Source organism: Tursiops truncatus, chromosome 6, assembly GCF_011762595.2.
Source record: "Tursiops truncatus isolate mTurTru1 chromosome 6, mTurTru1.mat.Y, whole genome shotgun sequence".
Lineage (NCBI taxonomy): Eukaryota > Metazoa > Chordata > Mammalia > Artiodactyla > Delphinidae > Tursiops > Tursiops truncatus.
This window is the reverse complement of record NC_047039.1, coordinates 10,982,079-11,002,735: the sequence shown is the minus strand read 5'-3', so window position 1 is coordinate 11,002,735 and position 20,657 is coordinate 10,982,079. Positions and strand designations below refer to the sequence as shown.

Here is a 20,657-nt window from a genome sequence, read left to right as displayed (position 1 = left end):
TCTACTCTACCATTTTCCTTCTTAAAGTCTTTTTTTTTAAAGACTATGAATAGAAGGGATCCCTCTTCCTACCAGGTTACCGATGACAGTCTTTAACTTCTACAGAAACACACTAATGATTTGAGACATGAAGTAGTGAAAACGATCTGTGACATAGCATACATTCTGCACTGGTGGGAACAGAGCCACTCATTTTTGAATTAGATGACTGTGGGCCCTCCTATGTCAGACTCCCTGTGAAGAATAAACCTAAGAGCTATAGGATAACCCTCCAGCATCTCCCTACTGTAAGTATCACCCTACTGTAAGTTACCACAGTAGCTTCTATTTAGAGTCTATACGTGCTTTATAAGTTACTGCTTTTATTCTTTGTTCATTTTTACTTTGTTATCTTGGTGTACCCATTTCAGAAGGAACAGGGGAACCTTTAGGCTGCTGGATAACTGGTTGAATCTCTTCTCCTGAGATAGTCTCTGTGATGGAGAATAAATGTACTAACGTGCTGTGTTAATGACTTGCAATAACCAACTACTTTGAAGAGCTAAGATCATATGTGGGTAACCTTCTAAGAGTTTCTTTTTAACAGAACAGGAAAAAAAATTCTCTTTCAAAGATTTAGGGTCATTGAGTTAATCTGGCTTATTTTCAAACAGAAGAAAAACCTTTCCCCAACTCTGATACCAGTGTGTATTGTTGAAGAGTGAAATATTGCCATCCTACTAAGAGATCAATGAGATGTAATAAAATCTCATTTCAGCAGCAAATGAATGAAACTAATGAATACATTTGCCTTGTATTAATGCTGCTAGTCATATATCAGGCACTCAATAAATAGTTGATTAATTGAACCCAAAAGTAATTAAAACAGTTTTTTGAAGTTATTTTTATTTCACTGATTTTTTTTTTACTAAGTGATCATGACTTATCTCAGTCTTTTGCATCTAATCAGAAAAATCAGAGATTTAAGTTTCAAAGGATAGATTTAGCATATTTTCTCTCTTTTTTCAAGTTTGGCTTTAGGAATGTGATGTGGGCTCAATTTTAATTCAGTCCAACACATAACTAGCCATGAAGCACAGCCCTGTGTCCTAACAAAGGTCGTGTCAAAGAACAGGAATGAACCTCCAGATTTCGAATTCATTTTCCTTCTTCAGACATGAAAATGTGTATTAGGCTAGAGTTTTTCTTTTCTTGAAGATTCCAGGAGGTAAAACTCATTAATTTCCAGGCTCCTAGTATATCCTCAGTAAATACTTGATTAAACGATTTCTTCCTCTATTAAGTCACATTAGAAATTTCATGTTTTCTTTGTCCAGTTGGAATCACTAAACCCAAGTTTTCTCATTTGATTTTCCATATGCATGAAGAACTGATTTATTTCCCCATTTAAAGAAACATTCATGTAGTTGAAATAACTTAATCTTACCTTCTCATTTTCATTTTTATTTTTTTTTCATTTTTAAATGTTGACAGTGAACTGTAGCAAATAGACAGCAAAGTTGATTAGATGTTAAAAAAATGAATTGTTTAACCAGCTGCCACTTAGGTCAAGAACATAACCAACATCCCTGTTGACCCCACCCCATTGTAATCCCCTCCCCTCTCCTTGCCTTCCTCCTTCACCAGTAGCCTCTTTTTTCCTACTTTCTTCTGTGTGTTTCTTTATATTTCACTACCTAATTATGAATCATTTATAAATAGTTTAGTTTTGTTGTTTTTAATTTTAGATAAGTGGGATCATTTTGGTATATTTTTGTTGTTCTGGCTACTTTGGTGCAACATTGTTTGTGAGATTAGGTCACATTGTGTGTGGCTATGTCCATTCATTTTCATTGATAGGCTAGATTCCATTATGCAAATATCTCACAGTTTATCTGTCTTACTCTTGCTGGATATTTAGGTAGTTTCCAGTTTGGGCTTATGAATATTCTTATATATGTATCTTAAGGCTCATAAACACACATTTGTGTGGAATATATACCTAGGGGTGGCATTGCTGGATTATAAGAGTCTGCAGAGTGGTTTTCCAAAGGGCTACCAATTTTCACTCCCACCAGGAATGTATAAGAGTTTCAGTTGTTCAGTATGATGTGTATGTAGTGGTGTTTCTTTGTAGTTTTAATTTACATTCCCTGATGACTAATGAAGTTGACTGGCTTTTCATATGCTTGTTGGCCATTTAGATGTCCTCTTTTCTGAAGTGTCTGTGTGTGAGATATATTTTTTCAAAAATCCAAAAGACATTATTATTATTACTACTATAATTATTGTTATATACAGTCCATATTCATTTAGATTTACTGGTATATTTATCGCTTTCTTTGCTCTTCAGTCGTTGCTGAATCTCTAAGATAGTTTATTCATTTTCATTGATATATAGGATTCCATGATGTGGATATAGCACAGTTTATCTGTTTTACTACTGATGAGTATTTATTTGGGTAATTTGCAAGTATTTTCTTTGTACCTAAAGAATTTATTTTAGTAATAATCTGCTGGTAGCAAATTATTCTAATTTTGATTGTATGAAATATCTTATTTTGCTTATTAAAGTAAGTTTTCACTGAGTATAGAATTCTGGGTTTGCATTTATTTTTTTTCAGCACCTTGAAGCTGTCTTTCCAGGGTCTTCTGATTTTTAATGATGCAGTTAGGAGGTCAGATGTCTGTCTTTGAGGATGCGCTCTGGCTGCTTTTATGGTTTCTTTAGTATCTTTACTTTTAGATCGTCTTTGTCTTCTCTAGTTTTCCCATGATTGTTGCTAGATGTGCATTTCCTCTGCTTCAGCTTGCTTAGGTTTCCTTGGGTTTCTTTAATTGGTGGTGGTTTTTTTCCCCCCCCCCCATGTAATTTTCAGTCTCTGACTCATATATTGATTTTATCCCATTCTCTTCCCCCTCATCCTGGGACTCCAGTTAAACATATGTTAGACCTATTCATTGTATCCATTGTGTCTCATACCCTCTTTCCCCCACCCGTTATTCTGTTTCTCCATGCTTCGTTGTTGATAGTTCCTTCTGACTTAACTTACACTTTACTGATTAAGTCTAATCTACCATTAAACTCATCCATTGATGCCTAAGTTCTTATTTTGTCATTCAATTCTCTGATTTCTGGCATCTTTTTCAACTCTGTTATATCATGTTTTATAGTTTCCTGTTGCTTCTAAACATTCTTAAATTCGGTATCCATTTCCATGTATGTAGTAAACATAGCTTTTCTACAGTCTATGTCAAATAATGGCAGGGACTCCAGATTTGAAGTCTCTTATTTCTTATCATGTTGTCGTCTCTAAGTGTGCCTTGTTTTTATTATTCGCTGAGCATTTTATGAGAGAATTTGCTTTCAGGAATACTTCAAGACCTAGATGTTCGTTGCTCCCCCACCTCCCTTCGTGAAGGGGAGTGAGATTCAAGGTGTTGGCAGCTGGTTCTCTGCCTCTGGTGGCCACGTGACTCCTCCCATCCTACTTGTCTCTGGTCGACCTTCCTGGGTTGGCATCACCACTGAGGTAGAAAAGGCTCTACTTCCTTCTCAAAGCTCACGTTTTCTCCTTATTTTCTGCCTGATAATAACTGTTAGATCTTTGATATTTTTCTAGTGGAAGCATTTTTAATTTTGTCTAAATTTTTAAATTGTCTTCAGCTGGGAAGTTGATCCTGGTCAAAGACTGAAGTCACCTTTTCTGTAAGCTTAAATACTCCTGACTTGTCTCCTCCTCTAGGGTCTAGTTTCCATCATTGTTCCATCTTTGTTGCTTTTTTCCCCCAAACTCTACATCGTATTTCTCTTCATTTTAAAAAGGGTGACCACATTTATCAAGTTGTTATTTAAAAGTATCCCCGGGCTTCCCTGGTGGCGCAGTGGTTGAGGGTCCGCCTGCCGATGCAGGGGACACGGGTTCGTGCCCCGGTCCGGGAAGATCCCACATGCCGCGGAGCGGCTGGGCCCGTGAGCCATGGCCGCTGAGCCTGCGCATCCGGAGCCTGTGCTCCACAACGGGAGAGGCCACAACAGTGAGAGGCCCGCGTACCGCAAAAAAAAAAAAAAAAGTATCCCCCTTCCCAGTAGTTCTCACACTTGTAAGCCATGTCTTTTAACACAGTTTTGTGTTGCCTACCTATGTTATCAGAATCTTTTATGTAAGTATTGTTTCTTACTGAGCTCTGTTAGTGAAATGGAAATAAGGTCACCATGTTTGTTTCATCTAGTGATTTATCAAACAAAGGACACTGAGAAATTAGACACAAATAGAGGAGGTAAGGTGATTGAGACAAGTCAAATGTCCTTTCTGTGCTTTAATAAAAAATGGATGTACTGTTATCAGAGCCAACTAGATATTTAAAGCCAGAGCTGGGGAAGCAGGGTCTGGCATCACCCACAGCACAGGCACCATGGCTCCTTGGGAACACTCTGCGTGCTGTGGAGACAAGCTGGCCCTGAATTATGGTTCCTCTACTTCCCAGCCATGTGACCTTGAGTTATGACCCTTTCTGAAGCTCTCGTGCCTCCCAGGATAGTAATCTCAGTCTTGTTGGTGTGTGTTGAGCATCCAGCATGCGTGCCTGGCATGTATTTAAGGGCTCCGAAAAGAGTCGTCTTCCTCTAGCTTTGTACTTCACAGTCGCTCAGCTATAAAGTTGTTGCTTCTTTTGTTTTGAGATGGAGTTAGTTAGAATCACAAGCTGGGTTGAGTTGAGGCTCATTTCCTGCTCCTGACTTATTTTCTCTTTTAAAGGGAAAATGTGTTTATTTTCAGCTTCTAAGCTTTACTCTGGTGTTGGATTTATCCCCTTAGAAAGAAAGGGCTGCAGTAAGGTGGAGAAGCAGAGTTTTGTAGCCAAATCAGGTACCACATTGACTAGTTTACTCCTTTTGCCTACTTCCTCTAAAGTTATGTTAAAATAGATTGCATACTTTCTAATATAGAATCAGTAGAATTTAAATAAACAGCTAGGTTTTTTCCATTTTCATCTTTGATTCATCTTTTTAAGGTTTTGTGATTCCCCCCCCGCCCCACCCCCACCCCACACACACTTTTGTTTTTTAGTTTTTTGTTTTGTTTTGGTTTTTTGGCTGCTTTGGGTTCTCATTGCTGCACTCAGGCTTTCTCTAGTTGTGGCGAGCAGGGGCTACTCTTTGTTGCGGTCGCAGGCTTCTCATTGTGGTGGCTTCTCTTGTTGCAGAGCACGGGCTCTAGGTGCGTGGGCTCAGTAGTGGTGGTACACAGGCTTAGTTGCTCCGCAGCATGTGGGATCTTCCCGGACCAGGGCTCGAACCCATGTCCCCTGCATTGGCAGGCGGATTCTTAACCACTGAGCCACCAGGGAAGCCCCAAGGTATTCTTTTTCACTTTCTCTCCTTTCATCATCATCATAGGTGGTAAAGTAGTGAAGATAAAAATATTTATCCTGCCTCCAAGAGCAGGAAAAAGGCCCCCGTGATATAGGTAGATTCAGGTTGTGGGTTCAGCAACTTGGAGGATAAAACAAAGCAAGCATGTGGACTTGCCCCTCTGCTCCGCTGACAACTGTTGGCTCTGCCGCTAGGGCTCCCTGAGGACTGCTGCACAGAGATTACTCCCTCCTGCTCACCCCCAGCCCAGGGATTGGCAGAATCGCCCGCAGGCGATCAGGTAGAGAACACGGATACTTGTACAGCCCCGCTGCGTGTCTGTCCTCAAGGGCAGAAGCCTGTGACACAGCTGCCCACGTCAGTCCATGAGCTTGGCTGACGTCAGCTGTGAAAGGTAATTGCTTTTTCTTGGCTGGCTAACAAGAGGAAAGTTACTGTGACGAGGACTGTAGGAGCCCTGCTAACCAAGGAGGAGAAGGCTGCCGAGTGTGGCCCACCCACGCTGGTGATGGTGTGTTCCCTTCTAAGCTGGCTAAGAATGCTAATACTTTTGCCAGCCTGTTCTGCAGAGTGTAGAAACGGAGGAAGAATCTTTCTTTCAAGAAACAAGAGGCACAGAGAAATACAAATGGGGCATATTTTTGTTTAGTCATTTAAGTAAGAGGTTGGAGTCCAGACTGGCTAGAGGTTAAAAGACTTAAGGCCTCCCTGAAGGTCTAGAAGTAGACTTCTCATCTCAGTGCTACAGCATGTTACTGAAAACAAGGAGAGGAGCTTGAAAGATATGCCTTTCCTTCAAAAAGGCTCATAGCAAAGCCTGAGTGCCTCTCCTCAAGGTGGTAGCAGTTTCCAGCGCCCACCTCCTGTATTAGGGCAAAAGTAGAGAACCTGAGGAGCCTGCATGCTCAGTGGGAATCTGACTGAGGAATGCTGAGTTGTACCCCAGTAAAGCTGTCCCTTTAACCGGCACACTTAGGGAATCAGGGCACTCCAGAACATGGCACTTTGTGGTTGTCCAGGGGTGTTGAGTCCTGTGCTAGGTGTAAGGAACAGCTTCTCTCTCACCTCTGCAGCTATTTATGGTGGACAGACGAAGCTTGTGGCATGTTTGGGGAAGTAAAGCTCTTTGACCAGCTGCACATCTTCAATCTGGTAATAACTGGTAAAGAAGGTGGTAAAGATTACCATCATCTTTATTTGAAAGAGGGGAATTAAACATGTCTCCAGTGACTGAGCTGAGCAGAACCAAAAGGAAATGTTAAATCTGTCTTGTGACTTCACATGGGTAGACAGCTAGAAGCATTAGAAGTCTGATGGATGAATTGATAATCGTTGAAGCTGGGTAGTGGGTCTGTGGAGGTTCAATATACCATTGTCTCTCCTTTTGTATATTTGAAATTCTCTGTAATAGACTGTTTTAAGCCCATGGGAAATGGCATCTATTTTGTAAAATTAGAAGTATAAAAAGCCAACCTCACACCAGTCAGAATGGCCATAATTAAAAAGTCTACAAATAATCAATGCTGGAGAGGGTGTGGAGAAAAGGGAACCCTTCTACACTGTTGGTGGGAATGTAAATTGGTGCAGCCACTATGGAGAACAGTATGGAGTTTCCTTAAAAAACTAAAAATAGAGCTACCATATGACCCAGCAATCCCACTCCTGGGCATATATCTAGAGAAAACTCGAATTCGAAAAGATACATGCACCCCAGTGTTCACTGCAGCATTACTGATTGATACAATAGCCAAGACATGGAAGCAACCTAAATGTCTATCAATGGATATATGTCTATAAATGTCTATAAATGGATAAAGAAGATGTGGTATATATGTACAATGGAATATTACTCAGCCATAAAAAGGGACAAAATAATGCCCACACACACAGAAAATAGAATACTACACGGCCATAAAAAAGAGTGAAATAATGCCATTTGCAGCAACATAGTAGACCTATAGATTATCATATTAAGTAAGCAAGAGAAAGACAAATATATGATATCACTTATATGTGGAATCTAAGGAAATTATACAAGTGAACTTACTTACAAAACAGACTTATGGTTACCAAAGGGGAAAGTGGGGGGAGGGATAAATTAGGAGGTTGGGATTAACAGATATACACTATTATATGTAAAATAGATAACCAACAAGGACCTACTACATCGCACAAGGAACTATATTCAATGTCTTATATGTGTGTCTGTGTGTGTATATATATATATACACATAACTGAATCACTTTGCTATACACTTGAAACTAAGGTAACGTTGTAAATGAACTGTACTTCAATTTTTTAAAAATCCAGAAATATTTCTGAAAATTTTAGGGGAAGTTTTTTATTAGTTAGAGGTAATAGTATAAATCAGAGAGCTGCCTCTACATCTGTAAGCTAACCAAGTAGGAAATCTGTAACTAGATTAAGAAGCCCTACCCCCCTTCATCCCTTTTACATTGAGTCATTCCCACTACCTGGCAGCTAACATACGGCCAGTTCTTCTTTCTTTTTTTAAAAAAAAAAACATCCCCCAGGAGCACATTTCTTTATATATACACAACATAATGATAACTGAATACAGTACAGTAAATCCGCAAGCATTTATTGCCTGTTGATTATATGTACTAAGCCCTGAGGATAGAAGTCATTGACTTCAAAAGGCTTACATTCTAGGAAGGAGGTTAGACATGCAAGTAAAATAAAGCACAGCATGACTACTGAAACAGTAGAACTCTAAAGGATCCCGCCAGCGTGGAGAGGGGGGTTATGAATGCCAGACTCTGTGGAGAGGGGAGGTGTGTGCCGAGGTCTCCTGGCGAAAGTGTCCGAGTGAGGGTTCAAGGGATGAATGGGAGTGCCCTGGGGCATAGGCTGCAGCACTGAAGGGGCAGCGGCCAAGCCAGTGGATTAGTGAAATTATGCTTTGTTTGGTAACGCCGGACTATAAGGACTGAGGTCAGTTGTGGCAGGAACTAGAGGTAAACCAGACGGGACGTGAAAAGCTTTGTGAAAATCAGGGTGAGGAATCTGAGCTCTGTCTTGGGACTTGCCAATAAGACAGCAGCATGGTCAGAATTACCACCCTGATTTATGGTTTTAAGTGCTGACTTTAAAGACCTCATGTGTTTAATCTCTTCCTGTCCTCAAGCTCACATGTCAGTTACAACATTTTCAGTTACAAGTAACACAGAACTCAACTCACATGGTTTAAACCCAGCATGGATGAACCCTGAAGATATAAGCCAGTCACCACAAGACAAATACGGAATGATTCCCCTTACATGAGGTACCTAGAGTAACCAAATCCATAGAGACAGGAGGTAGAGCGGGGGGTCGCCAGGGACAGGGGGAAGAGGGAACAGGGAGCTATTGTTTACTAGGTACAGAGTTTCAGTTTTACTTCTGGAGACGGATGGTGGTGATGGTTGCACGAGAGTGTGAAGGTACTTAATACCAGTAAACTGTACACTTAACAGTGGTTAAAATGATAAGTATCTTATGTATATTAGTACAATACGAAAAAGTACCAAAACAAAATGGCTTAAACCAAACGGAAAACATTATTTCCTAACAGCTTCCTTGGTAGAGCAGCTTCAGACTTGGTTAGTTGTTGATTCAACAGTATCAAAAAGGACCCAGGTTGTCTTCAGCTGCCCACTCCACCAGCCTCCACCCACCTGCTTCCTCCTCAGCCAACTCCCCTCGTAAGACAACTGCCCCAGTCAGAAATTTCTTTCCAACAGACTCACAGCTATGGAGAACAAACTAGTGGTCACCAGTGGGGAGAGGGAAGGTAGGGGATTAAGAGGCACAAACTACTATGTGTAAAATAAGCTACAAGGATATGTTGTACAGAGCAAGGAGTATAGCCAGTATTTTATCATAACTTTAAATGGAGTATAATCTATAAGAATTTTGAATCACTGTGTTGTACACCTGAAACTAATATTATTATAAATCAATTATCCTTCAATTAAGATAAAGAAAACAAATTTCTTTCCAAAAGAGCATCCAAGAAAAGAGACCATCTAAGAGCAAGAAAGGCTTCCAAAACCACGTATTCCTCAACATCCCCACTTGAATGTCTAATAGCCATTTCACCTGCAGCACAGCCAAAGCCGAGCTCCTGATGTCCTCCCCCCCCCCCACCCTCTTCTCACCTTCTTTCAGTCTCACTAACTGGCAGTTCATTCTTTCTCCAAACCATTCCTGTACTCAGGCCAAAAACCTTAGACTCATCTCGGGCCCCTCTCTGTGTGTCCCACCCTACATCCATCAACAGATTCTTTTGACTCTGCCTTTAAATGTTTCCAGGGTCCAGCTACTCTTCACCACCCTGACTCTGCTTTGAGCCACCACCATCTCTTATCTGGATTATTGCAATAGCTTCTTAACTGGTCTCCCTGTTTCTGCCCTTGGTCACTTATTCATTCATCGAACAGATATTTCAATGAGTACTTAATATATGCAGGCATTGCTCCGGGTGCTTGCAATTCTGCAGGTAAAAATCCCTGCCCTCCTGGAGCTTTCATTCTGTTCTCAAAATAGCAGTCAGAGTGATCTCTTTCAAATGTAAGTCAATCATGTCACTTCTCTGCTCAGAATTCTTAGATTTATGCTGTAGTCTGTACATGTAGGTGATGAGGAAAAGCACGTTTTAATCTCAGGGTGCCTGTGCCTCTGACGAATGCTGTCATGTCACAGAGCATAGTTCAGTTTGAATGTGAACTTTTAAAGTGCAGAGAAAGAGGATGAAAAAAATAGTTTCTAGCATGCGGGATTCTAGAAATAGAAAGCACTGCATTGAATGACGTCAGAGGCATCTATGTAATAGAGTGATCACTCCAGTAATGATTTCTTAACCACCTGCCTCTCATCCTTTTTCCTTATTTTGCTGAATTCTTTGGACAAGTTGAGCTCTCAAAACACATTGAACATCTATTAAATGGATGTGCCCCCTCTTGAGTTTTTTTAAATTGAGCTAAGACGTACATGCAATGATAATCCAGATCAAGATATACCATTTTTCAGCACTCCAGAAGACTCCCTTGTTCCCTCTTTCAGTCCATAGCATCTTCCAAATGTAACCAGTATTCTGACTTGTATCACCATAAAATTAGTTTTGCCTGTGTCTGAACTTTGCATTGATGAAATCTTTTACATCTGGTTTCTTTCATGCAAAATTAGGTCTGTGAGATTCATCCATGGCATTGCAGGTAGCTCTAGTTCTTTCTTTTTTGTTGCAGTATCATATTCCATTGTGTGAAAATACACAATTTATCCATTCTACTATTGATAGATATTTGGGTTATTTCCTGTTTTGGCTGTTATGAGTAACATGTCTTTTGTTGGCTGTAAGCATTCATTTCTCTTTTCACTCTGGGAGTATACTTGCTGGATCATAGGACATGCTTACAGATACAGAACTTTAGGAGAGAGTGCAAACAATAAAGTGGTTGTACCCTCTGAGGGGTGTGAGATGTCTTCCTGGATCCGGTGGGTCTGAGCTGCTGCCTGACCCATTATTTGTTCATGTTTTTGTCTTCCCCCTGCTCTACCCCAAGCCACAGTGTTGAACAAAAGTAATGATTAGAACACAAAGACAAGGTTGAAATTGTGCAAGACGGAATATCAGTAATCCTTGGATTAAAAGGGAAATTCTCCAGTGACCTATTATCACATGACACGGTTCTGTTACCTTCATCACATCAGTTTCAGTTCCATTTTCTTAATACTTGAAATTTTTTTGAAAGAGGTGGGAAACAAAACACGGTAGGAAACCCTATTCCTAAATAGTAAATGTTTGGGCTACAGAATTAGGCGAGACTGGAGGGGGCTAGCAGTGATCTGATTTCATGCACATACTGATCGCTAGGAATACAAAGTGACGAACAAGATACATAGAGCTTCCACCACGTGGGGAAGCTGACCAGCAATCGCAGTGCACCGTGGGGAGAGCCGTGGGGAGGAGTACGGTAAAGAGAAACGCCGGCGTCTTCCTTTACGTGACACACACGAAAACCACAACGCTACTGCGCCGGAGGTGTGGGGTTTCCACATGTCACTCAGCTCTGCACCACCAGCCAGGTGGCCTACCATTGCCTCCGTTCTGACACTGTCTCCCTGGAGGTGGCATCAGACTCCACAGGTTACAGGTCGGTCCCGCGGGACTGACCCCACCTCAGATGCCAACTGCAAGTCGTCTAGGTTGTCACTGTGCTTCTGACAGACGAGCTCCAGATCAGAGGTTCCCACGACCCCCTCCTTGGGTTCGATCAGTTTGCTAGAGGGCACAGCATGAGCCAAGCCTGGAAGCTAGGCAGAGCCCGACACGCCGGGAGCTTTCAGAAAAGTTAAATCTTCACTGGGGCTGAAGCATAGTGTTTCAGGGGAGAACAGTAGCAAGCAGTGAAGCTAGAAATATAATCAGATATCAGACCATGAAAAGCTCTAAAATAATAGCAACAGCAGCCAGTGTTCTGGTGAAATTGGCTTTTTCCAGACTCCGGACTAAGCACATATCAAGGACTATCTCATTCAATATTTAATATCCTTAAAACATAGGTACGTTATTATAGATGATAAAATGTAATTAAGTAATGGCCAAAGCTACAGCCCTTAAAATGACAGGTCTAGACCTTAAATCCGTATCTTTTGAGTGATCGAAAGCCCGTTCTCTTAGCCACTCGTATAGCTAGTACCACGTAAGCCATGCTTTATCCTCCTAGGAGCTCAGCTTCTTAAATGTGATCATGTTTCATTATAGCGGCACCATTTAGGATAATGATTCCTTTTAAAGAAAAAAACTTCACGGACCTTTAATATTGACTTAAATCAGCTAGTGTTCCTCAAATGGATGCAAATATAATACTGACATAAACTCCTGGTACTTAACACTGCTCGTATATCAAAACAAGTATACCAATTAATACCCCCCCAAAAAAATTAAAGTGAATGAAATGCAAATTAAGTAGCACTAATTTAATGCCACTGATGGTGTTTGGTGAAAATCGTTGCTCTGGATGAGTGAGTGGCACTGACACTTCACTTGGTCAGGGCACGGTCAGCCGGCGGCTGTGGAGACTCCACTTCCCATACCTGACCTCTCGTTCAACCTTCCAGGAAACCATAACGCTGTCTCGCTTCACTTGGAGTGTGGACATCTCACACGTTAGATCCACCACTTCCCATTCACCTATAACACCTGAAGCCGTGCTGCGTGGTACCCACAGGATTGTAAACCCACAGGCTCTGAAATACAGTTCCTGTGTTTTAATGCAACTTGAATTCAGAATGTTTTTAAAGTTCCAAACTTAATCAAATGAGATTCGATCTGGAAAGGACTTTGGTCTGTGAATGAGAGTGGGAAAAGGAGGACGGCTACGAGGGGCACGTGTGCTGGCTTTTGAGGGCTGCTAAAGTAATGCTTAGTAAGAGACTCTTCTGACGTTTTTCTGCTTCTTCACAGGGGTTGGCACCAGGAATTATTACAGAAAGATTGGCTACAGATTGCAAGGTCCGTACATGGTAAAAAATCTAAAATAACCGCCACACCAGCGCACCTTGACACCTGTCCTCCCTGGCAGAAAACAGAGATTCAGGATGTGTTGAACACTCAGCACAGAGGCTGAACGAAGCACATGGACCTCCCTGACAAGGAGCCTCCCCCTCGCCCTCCCGCTGGAGCCACAGAGACTGGAAGCCGCACTCAGGGCCGGGCCGGGTGTCTGCTGACCAAGCCTACGGAGCCTGGGCGCTCAGAGCCCCCGCACCGCACCCTCCTGCATGTTCTTAAGACGTCACTTCCGTTTCGAGGCTTAAGTCCTATATCCAATTTCTAAATTCTGCATGAGGCCTGCAAGTGACCTAACCATGACTCAGGCACAGTGACAAAAGCAAACTGATCATCTCATTTGAACTGCATGGTTCATGAACTAAAAACTGGCTATGTCATTTGAGGAGGACACATAGTTTCTATCAGCAGGTTATTTATATCCAGTTTCTATCAGCAGGTTATTTATATCCTGTACAGACAAAGCGCCAGGTTGGGACATGTGAAAACTGTCACGTTGATCTCTGACCTATAACTACATATGCCTTCCAGCACAGGTCAAGAAAATGAGCTTTTCTTTTCACGGACATCATTCTGGTTTGAAATAACAGTGTGATGGGGAGAGAAGAAGCAAGATTGTAGGCTTATGTTTCAAGCTTGAAACCAGCCTTTCACATTTTTAATCGTCTGTACTTTGCGCACTCTTGACAATTGCAAAACACCGTGGGCGGCACTTTCTCCCAGAGAGGCGTTTGGCTTCCCCATTGGTCTGTCCTGAGCAGGCAGAGTCTGCTGTGCATGTGTCTGGGTTTGGGTGACATCTGTGGATGTCAAGAGGCACATCCACAGGTGCTGTTCCCTTTATTTTAATTCTTTAAATCGATTTTGGTTTGTTTCAAACGGAGAAAAATCAGGGTTAAACTTTTTTGTGAAAGCAAAAAAATGGAAAACAGGCCCAAATCTAAAAATAGGAAAGAGACTGGCTTTTTCAAAGTTTCATCTTTATAGAACTGCCTCTATGTAACTTCCAGGTAATCTAAGGAGACTCAGCCTGGAGAGGGCCCGTTCGTAAGAACACAGCTTAACCCTGCATCCCTTGGCTTCTGTGGCATTTTACAAAGGTTTATTAAATGGAATTGATTCTTCTAAAGGTTTGAAAAATAAAATCTTCAACATACAAGGAAGAATCACGTAAGGTTTTTTCCTCTCCCTGTAAACGCCGTGACATTTGCCATGAGCTTATGGGTTTGGGTTTCCTGCCCAGGGCACTGTTTGTTTCTTCCTGGGTCCTGTTTGCCATTTTGTTAAACTGCTACAAGGCAAACGGCGCTGACTTCCTGTGGGCGCGCTGTGGCACTGCAGAGGCCTTCTGTGAGTGCCATTTAAGGAAGTCAGCTACTTCTCAATCTTGAGCCAAACTGACGATTATAGCCCCAGAACACAGCCTCTCAGATAACTGAGGAACTGCCCCAGAGAAGCGTGGTTTTCAGCACAGTCTTGGGGGGAAAAAAACCAAAAAACAAAAAAGATCAGCACATGCACAGCGAGTCAGTATGCTCTTGGCACCTGGGAAGGAAGTCTTGTCATGGAAGGAGTATCGGCATTGGCTTCCCAGCCAGAGAGGCATTTAATCTTCATGTTTAACGTCGACATTCTTCCAGTCAGCGCGCCCTTTTCTTTAATAATTAAAGCAGATGTACAGTGTATGTTTGATAGGCCACAAACAGGCTGTTCTGTTTAGCATCAGATTCAAGTTAACTCATGGATAAGCCAGAATGACTTCCCCAGACCTCGATATGTGAACATTTCTTTTACCGAGCCTTTCTGCAGCTAGAAGCTTCAGCTTCTCCCCTGACTGCCAAGCACTGTCCCCGGCATCTGTGGTGCCTGGCGCCTCCACAGCCCGGCTGGCCTGGCTCTCCTAGAGATTACGTGCACTGGCTCAAATGACCACCTCGTGAGAAAGATCAGTTAGGCAGGATCCTGTCGGCCTCCGCGTGAAACGTTTAAAGCTGCAGTTTGTGTTTCTGATCTGTATTGAATGACTCCTTAGCAACCATCTCAGGCCCACTCACAGCTCCGCTTTTGACTCAAGTTTTTGTTAAATCTCCTGGAGAGGTTTTGTTGTTGTTTTTAAATTATCAAAAACAGACCGAAATCTATTCAAATAAAAAATGAGACTTTAAAAATACATTATCGCCAAGTAAAAGGGCCTGGTAGCGCTCACTGTTTCCCCAACTTAGGAATGAATGTGGAGCCCTTTTAAAGGAAAAAATGTCTGCTAACACAAACAAATACTGAAAAGTACAACTTAAAAGCCAAAGCCTGTTCTATGAAAACAGCTTTCGAAATGCAGGTTTTCATTTCCAAAGGTTTTTATGGGTGGTGGTTGTTTTTTAAGATTATCACCTAATTAAAAACAAAATTTTGTTCATAAAGAACCCACAGACCCTTAAGCTGATGAAAGAGCTCAAGATCTAGGTTCTGAAAACCTGGGCTCCTTTACTAACTCTGAAGCTGTGGGCAAGTCCCCTCCCCTTTCTCAGCTACACACTCCCCCCCCTCCAATTTATAACATGAGAGAATCGCCCATCTGTCAGGGTAAGCGCAAGGTCCAGTGGGGTCCCATTTGAGAGACACTGCCTAAACCACGACATTATGTAAAATGCGGTTAACTCCACTGAAGTGGCTTCTCGACAGATGTGTGACCTCGAGCAAGAACACTCTGCCTCTCAGCAAGTTTCCTGTCTGTAAAGTGGAAATGATAACAGTTTCTCCCCCATGCAGTAGCTGTCAGGATTAAATGAGCTCACGTATGTCAGTTTCTTAGACCAGGGCCTGTGGAATGTAAAACACACTACAGGTACGGGCTATTATGACCAACATGTAACAAGTGCAGTATCTGGCCCATTTTAACATGGGAGTTTCTTCTCTGTTGGCAGTAGAATCTTATTTTTTGCTAGAATCTTTAACTTTTGCCTTCTCTCCCATCCTCTGATCATTCCTTCTGTTTCATTCACATAAGTCTAAGGTTACAAATTGTCAGATCCATGCTTTGAGGGACAAGAAACTAGCTGAGACTCTGCAACAGCAAAAAGCATTTCCAAATATCACTGTCATTCTGGGGGCTTCCCGGAAAGTTGTCCAGTATTAGCATGGACTGCGGTCTCCCACGAGTGTGCACAGGTAGCCACATCCACTTAGGGAGTCCCCCGAGGGAGGCTGGCCCCCTTCCGTGGCAGGGAGGACAAGCAGTGCCCCATCTGTGCCCCATCTGTGCCTTAGGGTCGTGTGTGCCCTCTGTACGCTTGTGTTGAACTCCGTGCAGGCAGCTCCAGAAACTAAGCTTACAGACCTTTTAAAGAATCTGATTTTAACATAGATAATCAAACACATGCCTGTAACAAGGGGCAAACCAGTTGCTTTTCTACAGCCAAATGTGCAGCCTTATCTCTTCCTGTCTCCACATGCCTAGAATACCCTTCTGTCCACCTGGAGGACTCCTCCTCCAAGGAGGGAGCTGCCATCTGAGGCCCACCATGTGCTGCTTCTCTATCTAGGCCACCCTTATGCAGCCCTCATGGTCAACGCTCATCTTCCCCCATGAACAAATGAAGACACAGGCTGGTGTCATCATGGCTGGGCCTGAAGCCCCCGGGCCACCACGTTGCCCATTAGAGTCGGCACCAGCCCTAAATGTCCACAGATCGCATACACATCCACGTGAAAGGTGCCCGCAGAGCGGCCCAGCACAGAAGCCCTGAGCTCAGCTACAATACTAAGTGGGTTTAGGATTCCAACGCGAGTCACTGACTCGGCCTTTCTCCACTCCACCCCCATGTTTTCAGTCAGCTTATGTTTAAAGAAGACACAAGTATTGAGCAACGAGGCTGTGCTTTCGTATTATTTCATCCTCACAACAACCTGTAACCTGAGTCCTGTCACCAGCCCGGTTTTCCCCAGTGCAGGTAGTGGAAGGGCACGATGTCATCAAGAGAGAACGCAGGCGCTTCCCTGGTGGCGCAGTGGGTAAGAATCCACCTGCCAATTCAGGGGACACAGGTTTGAGCCCTGGTTCCGGGAAGATCCCACATGCCACAGAGCAACTAAGCCTGTGTGCCACAACTACTGAGCCTGTGCTCTACAGCCCACAAGCCACAACTACTGAGCCCGCGTGCCACAACTACTGAAGCCTGTGTGCCTAGAGCCCATGCTCCACAGCAAGGGAAGCCACCGCAATGAGAAGCCCACACACTGCAACGAGTAGACCCCACTTGGCGCAACTAGAGAAAGCCGTGAAGAAGACCCAATGCAGCTAAAAATAAATAAATAAAACAGATACAACATTAAAATAGAAATAAAAAGTGTTTAAAAAAAAAAAAGAACGCAGAGCAAAGGGAGAGTCTGCTCTTTCCGTTTCAATAAAAATAGCTTTTTTTGGTTCTAAAAATTATATATGCTCAATATAACAGATTGAAATGAAACAGAAAGGTACAAAATAACCTGAAATCCCACCATCAGACACTGGTAAGCCCTGTGATGAACGTGCTTCCATGCGTCTCACCCGCACCCGAACACAGCCATCAGTCACCTTTACGTAAAATGGTCACACAGTGCATGTCGCTTTGTAACCTTTTTCACTCCACAAAATGTAATACCAGCATCTTCCCATGTCAGTACACACGGATCTACTTCATCCTTTTTAATGACTTCCTAGCTTCCCGTTGTCTGCAGATCCCACACTTTAAGTGGGTCTTCTCATATCTTACATTCGTTTATATCCTCATTGTCACAATAGCTAGAATTGTGTATGAAGCATGGGGGCTGCATACACTCGTTGACTCAATATTAAGATTTGCTTTCGTTTTTTTCTATAAGCCTCACTCATCCGTGACAGGCTTCTGTGTCCCTCCCTGTGGTTCTTCGCCCCCAAGCCCTTCCATCCTTCACTGTTACCCACCTTCCAGGAGATGGGGAAGGAGCAACCTGCCTGCGGCCTGGCCGTGCCCCGGCAGAGGCAGCAGCACCTGCGGTTGGGAGCAAGTCCCATCACACAAAATGCCAAGCTCTGCGTCCCCGAGAGGCGCCGGAGCGTGAACGTACTTTCATTGAGGTCAGAGGTGACCGTACCTTATCTCATCTCCCCTGATGGAAGTTACTGCTTCAGGTCACATTCCTCAACTGCTCAAGCCCTGCAGGGAAGGTTATCCTCTTGTTTCAGGGCCGATCTTGTCTGTGAGGTTAGCGGTATGAGCTAACCTCACAACATTTTTTTTTTTTTAATGGTATTTCAGGGCTCACATGCCCTCTCTGTAACTCTCTCCCTTTTTTTAAAATTAATATCTTTTTATTTTTGGCTGCTTTGGGTCTTCGTTGTTGCGCGCGGGCTTTCTCTAGTTGCGGCGAGCGGGGGCTACTCTTTGTTGCGGTGCGCGGGCTTCTCATTGTGGTGGCTTCTCTTGTTGCAGAGCGTGGGCTCTAGGTGCACGGGCTTCAGTAGTTGTGGCTAGTGGGCTCAGTAGTTGTGGCGCACGGGCTTAGTTGCTCCACGGCATGTGGGATCTTCCCGGACCAGGGCTCGAACCTGTGTCCCCTGCATTGGCAGGCGGATTCTTAACCACTGTGCCACCAGGGAAGTGAGCCAGGAAGACGATAGTCCCTGCTGTCCAGCGGGGTGTGGGGAGGGGCCCGGCACTTGGCCACCACCCCACCCCCCCTCCAAGGAAGAGCCGGCATGGCATCCAGCTGCCTGGGTTTGAGGCTGGCTTCTGCCTCCATCTAGCTTTGCAAAAACTAGGGTCTTGGACCACCGCGTGCTTGGGGTGCTGGGGCAGTAGTTAAGGGACTACTTACATCAACCTGAAGGAAGGGAAAGGAACGCTGGGGAAAGGGAAGGAGAAAGGGAAGAACATCTGAGCGGACAGGCCTGGTATTGCCGTCACAACAATCCTCCGAGGTAGGAATTTTGGCCCCCATTTTATGAATGAGAAACCAAGGTTCAGAATGGTTAAATAATGTAACCAAGGCCACAAAGCTGGTAAGTGAAGAGCTAAGTATAAAGGCAACAGGTTGACTTTCTCAAACTTGCAAAGATTTAAGGACCCTCATACCTATGAGCAGTGGTGGCTCTAGAATTTCTAAAACCGATGGTTTCAGGCTGGCAATTGGGTTGGAAAGGGATTTTTTTTCCTTTTTTTTTTTGAAGCTATGTTTGCCTTGCAGATGCTCTTTGCTCTCCACCCCCATCAACCTCAAGCCACTTCTCACCACAACTGCCAGTGAGCTCTCCTTTGAAAAACAACTCGAATAAATACAGCCAAGAGACATATCCAAATAAGGAACTTAGGAATAGGAATAATACGGAAAGAGAACCAGTAGTAAGTAATCAATCCACTTAAAGAGACAGCTGAAACCAAGTAACTCTGGAAGTTACTCTCAGAGAAAAGGATGGACGCTTTCGAATTAAAATAGAGGAGTGAATGTGCACATCTAGTTTGGCTCCCAACCAAAGCTCACACAGACTAAAGGGGATTTCTTTTTTTTTTTTTAATCCACAAGGACAAAAGAGGAGACGAAAGTGCTAAGATTTTGGAAGCTCTAAAGCAGATGGACGATAGTAACTCAGTTGGCAGTTGAGACTGGATAGTGGAGAAAGTTCCAGTACAATTTAAGCCACAGGACCTGGCAACACCATACACTGGAGGGAAAGGGAAGAGCCGGAGCAGGACTGACAGAGCCCCTTTACAGGTCCTGGGTTCCCTCCATTCAGCACGTGCTCTGTTACTACCTCAGCAACAGACTGGAGGTGAATTAAGGAAGTCAAACAAGAGAGGATCTTTGGGTGAGAACTCCAGACGAAGCCGACGGTCGGGGTAACAACTGAGAACAGGATGATGAAGTGAACCCATGCATATTAAATAGTGAGTACTGAGACTTCCCGCCGTCTTCCCCAGCTCAGTTTTCAGAATGCTGACAAGACGTTTCCCCACAGGCCAGAAACTGACAGGCTCTTCTAGAGAATAACCAGCCCGAGAGGAAAGACTTAAACATACAATCATATAGAGTTCCTCAAGAAACAACCCAGACGGCAACTCCACGGCAAAATCAGTAAGCCCTGCTCTGATGGGCTGAATGTTTGTGTCCCCCCCAAAATGTATACATTGAAGCCTCAACCCCCAATGTGACTGAATTTGGAGATCAGGCCTTTCTGGAGGTAACTAAGGGTAAATGAGGTCACAGGGTGGAACCTTCATCCAATAATATTAGACAAGAGACAACAGAGGACAGTGGCATCACCAAGACAGTGACACTATCCATTCCTATAGGCCTTCACTCCCCCTCAAGAAGAACAACTAACAGTTCTTCATGGGCAAGACACCCCTGAGAGAACCCTAGACCACAAGAGTGAGGGTGAAGCAAGCACAGCACTGCAGAGACCAAGACACCACATCAGAAGGGTGAGAGGAGCCGCTGCATGCTGACAGCACTGCCTCATCCCCAGGCTGGTGCAGTATCACACTGAGAGGTCGCCCCTGAGTCTACGGCGCCTCCAGTGGGAAAAGAGAGCCAAGGGTACATATCCAGCTCCCACTGTGGGTCCCTTCTTGGGAGCCCCCCACTCTGGTCATGCCCCACAGGAATTGCAAGGGTACCTGCAGGACTTGACCCCCGGGAATCTGCTTGTGATGGAGAAGTGGGGAAGGGCTGGCAACAACCACCACTCAGATCTTAGCAGACCGAGTCCTACC

At 43.7% G+C, this 20,657-nt stretch overlaps 1 protein-coding gene across 1 annotated transcript in view; it reads left to right on the top strand.

Moving 5' to 3' along the window:
* Positions 1-15,100, top strand: part of ELP3 (elongator acetyltransferase complex subunit 3) — a 113,047-nt gene extending 97,947 nt beyond the window's left edge. Inside the window, exon 15 of the mRNA XM_033857603.2 lies at positions 12,826-15,100. Within this exon, the coding sequence (XP_033713494.1) occupies positions 12,826-12,902 (77 nt within the window). The 3' untranslated portion in view covers positions 12,903-15,100. The remainder of the gene's footprint in view (positions 1-12,825) is intronic.
* Positions 15,101-20,657: the final 5,557 nt, after the last annotated feature.